General features: G+C 41.9%; 1 protein-coding gene across 1 annotated transcript; it reads left to right on the top strand.

Moving 5' to 3' along the window:
* The first annotated feature begins 2158 nt into the window (after window positions 1-2158).
* LOC130868335 (small ubiquitin-related modifier 2-like) lies at window positions 2159-4213 on the top strand. Its single transcript, XM_057760596.1, has 2 exons — window positions 2159-2168; window positions 3870-4213. Exons 1-2 carry the CDS (start codon window positions 2159-2161, stop codon window positions 4211-4213), a joined length of 354 nt encoding a protein of 117 aa, XP_057616579.1.
* The last annotated feature ends 307 nt before the right edge of the window (window positions 4214-4520 follow it).

Genomic DNA, 4520 nt, shown 5'->3' on the forward strand with positions numbered 1-4520 from the left:
GAAGTCATAATACCCTTATATCCATTCTGGTTTAGCTTGGCAGCCCATGTAATGAAATGTCTCTCTGTACTTAGCTCCTTCACAGTCAAAAATTTTAAAGAAAACACAATGTACATAATCCAGACTCTCTGTGAATTTTCCATTTTTACGTGGCTTATTTTTTTATTTCTTTTAATCTATAACTATCTGTACTCTGTCTCTTTAAAGACTTTACCCTTTTTTTAAGGGCATTAAGTTTATTCTCTCTATATTTTTTTTCTCTCAAGCCTACATACACTCATCCAACATCGTGATCCATTTAGTGGTCTGAATTTGTCCTATTGTGAATCTGTAATTTTTTTACTATCCACGAGCATTTCTTAAAATGTTAAGCACTTCTTAAAAACTTAAGTTGCACCATGTAGAGGCAATACAGTACCGCCTATGTCCTGCCCAGTCTAAACCTTAACTGGCTGTTATTACGGTAATTATGGTAGTTCCTGCCTGAGACCAGCACAGTTCAGCTTGGTGGAGCTGAGCTGCTCCTGCCTCAGAACCATTTGGTGCCCCTGAGCCCCTCACAGTTCCAGGTACATAGCAGTCCACATTGCCATTAAACAAGCCATAGCACTTTACTCCAAATGCTCCATTCAAAAGCTCTGTCTCACGCAGGAGCCAGACAGAGATCGCAATGGTGGCACAGCCCAGAAAGCTGGCATTTTAAAACAGCCAGTTTTTTCCTGCTGCTGAATCAGGACAATTTCTTTGCTGCACACAACCCACAAACAGCAAAAAACTGTCTTAAATTCTCTCTACTTTTTAAGCCCTCTCAGGTTTTATGTGGTGTTAGTTACCATGTTGGGCAGCCACTGTGTTGTAGTAGGAGCGGCAGGCTGCTTCCCACCACCCAGCTATCTTTACCCGAAATAATTACATGGAAACTGTATTCTTTTGAACACTGCTTGGCCCATTAGTTCTAGCCTCTTATTGGCTAATTCTCACATCTTGCTTTAACCCATTTCTAATAATCTGTGTAGCACCACGAGGTGGCTTACCAGGAAAGGTCTTAACTTGCATCTGTGTCGGGTGGGAGAATCATGGCAACTGCCTGACTTGGTTTCTTTCTCCCAGCATTCTGTTCTGTCTATTCCACCCACCTAATTTTCTGTCCTATTAAAGGGCCAAGGCACACTCTTTATTTAACCAATGAAATCAACACATAGATGACACTCCCACATCAGAGTATATGCCCAAAAGTGATATAGCTGGGTCTTGAGGAAGGTTGTCTTCTAATTTTCTGAGAAATCACCATACTGACATCCAAAAGGGCTGAAACAGCTTGTACTCCCACAGGCAATGCAAAAATGTTCCTTTTACCCCACAACCTCTCTGGCATAAGTTGTCATCAGTGTTTTTGATCTTGGCCATTCTCACAGGTGTAAGATGGAATCTAAGAGTCATTTTGATTTGCATTTCTCTGATGGCTAAGGATGTGTCTTTCAACCACTTTAGATTCATCTGTTGAGAGTTTTCTGTCTAGGTCTGTACTCCATTTTTTAAACTGGATTATTTGTTCTTTTGATGGTCAATTTCTTTAGTTCTTTGTATATATTGGAGATTAGTCCTCTGTCTGATGTGGGGTTGGTGAAGATCTTTTCCCATTCTGTAAGCTGCCGTTTTGTCTTGTTGACCATGTCCTTTGCTTCTCAGTTTTAGGAGGTTACATTTATTAATTGTTTCTCTCAGTGTTTGTGCTACTCAGGTTATATTTAGGAAGTGGTCTCTTGTGCCCATGCATTGAATGCAACTTATGTTCTTTGCACATTTATTTGTAATAGCCAGAAAATGGAAAAAACCTTGATGTCCCTCAACCAAAGAACAGATAAAGAAAATGTGGTGCATTTACACAATTTAATATTACTCAACTGTTTAAAAAAGACATCATGAAATTTGCAGGCAAATAGATAGAACAAGAAAAAAATCATCCTGAGTGAGGTAACCAAACCAAGAAAGACAAATATGGTATATATTCACTTATAAGTTGATATTAACTGTTAAGTAAATTATAATAATCAAGTTACAATCCACATACCCAGAGAGGTTAGGTAAAGTGGAGGGCTCTAGGGGAAAGCATGGATCTCCCTGGGGAGAGGAAATAGAATAGATTTTGCAGGTGGACATGGGCATAGGTAGCGGTTGGAGTGGGATGGATCAAGTTGAAGGGGAGTGATAGAGTGAGAACATGTGAGGAGAGAAAGCTGGAATTGGGGAGCATTTTGGAGAGGTTCAGTAGAAACTTCTGGAAATATATATGGTGACCCTACTGAGAACTTCTAGGTAGTGGAGGACATGAAGTCTTTTGTAGTCAGGGTTCCAATGGTGAACTGTGTTGCATTCAGTGAGCTGTTGGCCAAGGAGATCACTAAACAACACAAGTTGATTCTAGGACAGAAGGTCACTTTCTTAAAACTGACAGTGGACCCCATTGCCAAGGACAACATTCATTAAACATAGGTAAAGTTGGTGCCCACATGGAGAGTTCTCCCCTATATTTTATTCTCTTTGGTACAGGAAGTTACACTGCAGACTACAGAAAAAGAAACTGAAAGCCAGGCAGTGATGGCACACGCCTTTAATCCCAGCACTCAGGAGGCACGTGGGTCTCTGTGAGTTCGAGGCCAGCCTGGTCTACAGAGTAAGTTCCAGGACAGTCAGACCTACACAGAGAAGTCCTGTCTCAAAAAACAAAATATAAATAAAGGAAGAGGAAGGAAAGAAGGAAAGGGAAGGAAGGAAGGAAGGAAGGAAGGAAGGAAGGAAGGAAGGAAGGAAGGAAGGAAGAAAAACCTGGACACCAACTCATTCACAAAATCCTCAACCTACAATCTGTCCTGCTTGCAAAATGTGCTGGGGCAATGGTGACTAATGGTGGGAGTGGCCAATCAATGTCTGGTTTAACTTGAGGCCCATACCATAAGAGGGAACCTGTGCCCCAAACTTCCTGGATGCCCAGGAACTGGAGACTGGATAATCTAGGAACCTAGGATAGAACCTAATACAACTGGAAAAAAAAAACAATAAAATGATTCCTAATGATATTCTGCTATACTCATAGATTGTTGTCAGTCCAGTTGTCATTGAAAAGGCTTCCTCCAGCAGCAGATGGAAGTGGTTACAGAGAACCACAGCCACACATGCAGAGAGAAAGTCTAAGTTAGAGGTCTCCATTGGGCCCCTTCCCTTGGAGCTCGGGGGAACCCCCACAGAAGAGGGAGAAAAGATTGTAAGAGTCAGAGGGGATAGAAGGTATCAGAAAAACATGCCTCATTGAATCAACTAAGCAGAACTCACGGAGACTGAAGCAGTAAGCACAAAGCCTGTATGGGTATACACCAGGTCCTCTGTGTATGTTATGGCTGTTAGCTTGGTGTTTTGTGGGACTCTTGACAGTGGGGATCAATGTGTCTCTGACTCTTTTGCCTGTTGGGGACTCTTTTCCTCCAGTTGGGTTCCCATCATGTGGTTGGTTGTTATCTCTTGGAGGCCTGTTTTTTTCTGAAGGGAAAGAGAGGAGGAATGAATCTAGGGGAGAGGGGTGGTGTGGAGAAACTGGGAGGAGTAGAGGGAGGGGGAAACTAATTAGGATGTATTGGATGAGAGAAAACTTTATTTACAAGTAGAGAAAAAAGAAAAATGCTAAGAAGAAATTCTGGGCCAAAAGTTGATTTAAGTGGAGAAAGAATCACAAAACATGAATTAGCTATCTTTCAAATGCTATAGAGAAAAATCTTTACCCTTAAGAATCTGAGCTAAGAGCACACGGCCCGCCTTGTCCGCTGCTGCCGCCTCCTTCTTCTGCCGCTCCTGGTGCTGCCTTTGTGCTCCTTCAGTGAGGACCTGGTGCCTCTTTTGTGAAGCGGCAACTGAGGAGACTCTGGCATGCGCCATAGCCAACGAGAAACCCAAGAAAGGAGTCAAGACCGAGAACAACGACCATATTAATTTGAAGGTGGCGGGGCAGGATGGCTCTGTGGTGCAGTTTAAAATTAAGAGGCATACACCACTTAGTAAACTAATGAAAGCCTATTGTGAAAGACAGAGTTTGTCAATGAGGCAGATCAGATTCCGGTTTGATGGGCAGCCAATCAATGAAACAGACACACCTGCACAGTTGGAAATGGAGGGCGAAGATAGGATTGATGTGTTCCAGCAGCAGACAGAAGGTGTCTACTAAAAAGGGAACCTGCTACTTCAGAATTTTGTTATAGACCAAGAATACATTCGCAATTAGAAAGCCGCAATTTGGTTCCACCACTTCCTGACTACTACAGTATAGTTTTCTCTATTCTTTCATTTCCCTGTCCCCATTTCTTTATTGTACATAAAGTAACTGGTGTATGTGCACAAGCATATTGCACTTTTTTCTTTTTCTTTTTTTCTTTTTTAAACTAAATGGCCAATGTTTTGATTGACAGCAAATAGAGGTGGTCTGGAGGAAAAGTACTGGTTCTATGAAAATATCCCCCTGCTCCATTAGTGGA

The sequence above is a fragment of the Chionomys nivalis genome, chromosome X (assembly GCF_950005125.1).
Source record: "Chionomys nivalis chromosome X, mChiNiv1.1, whole genome shotgun sequence".
Taxonomy (NCBI): domain Eukaryota; kingdom Metazoa; phylum Chordata; class Mammalia; order Rodentia; family Cricetidae; genus Chionomys; species Chionomys nivalis.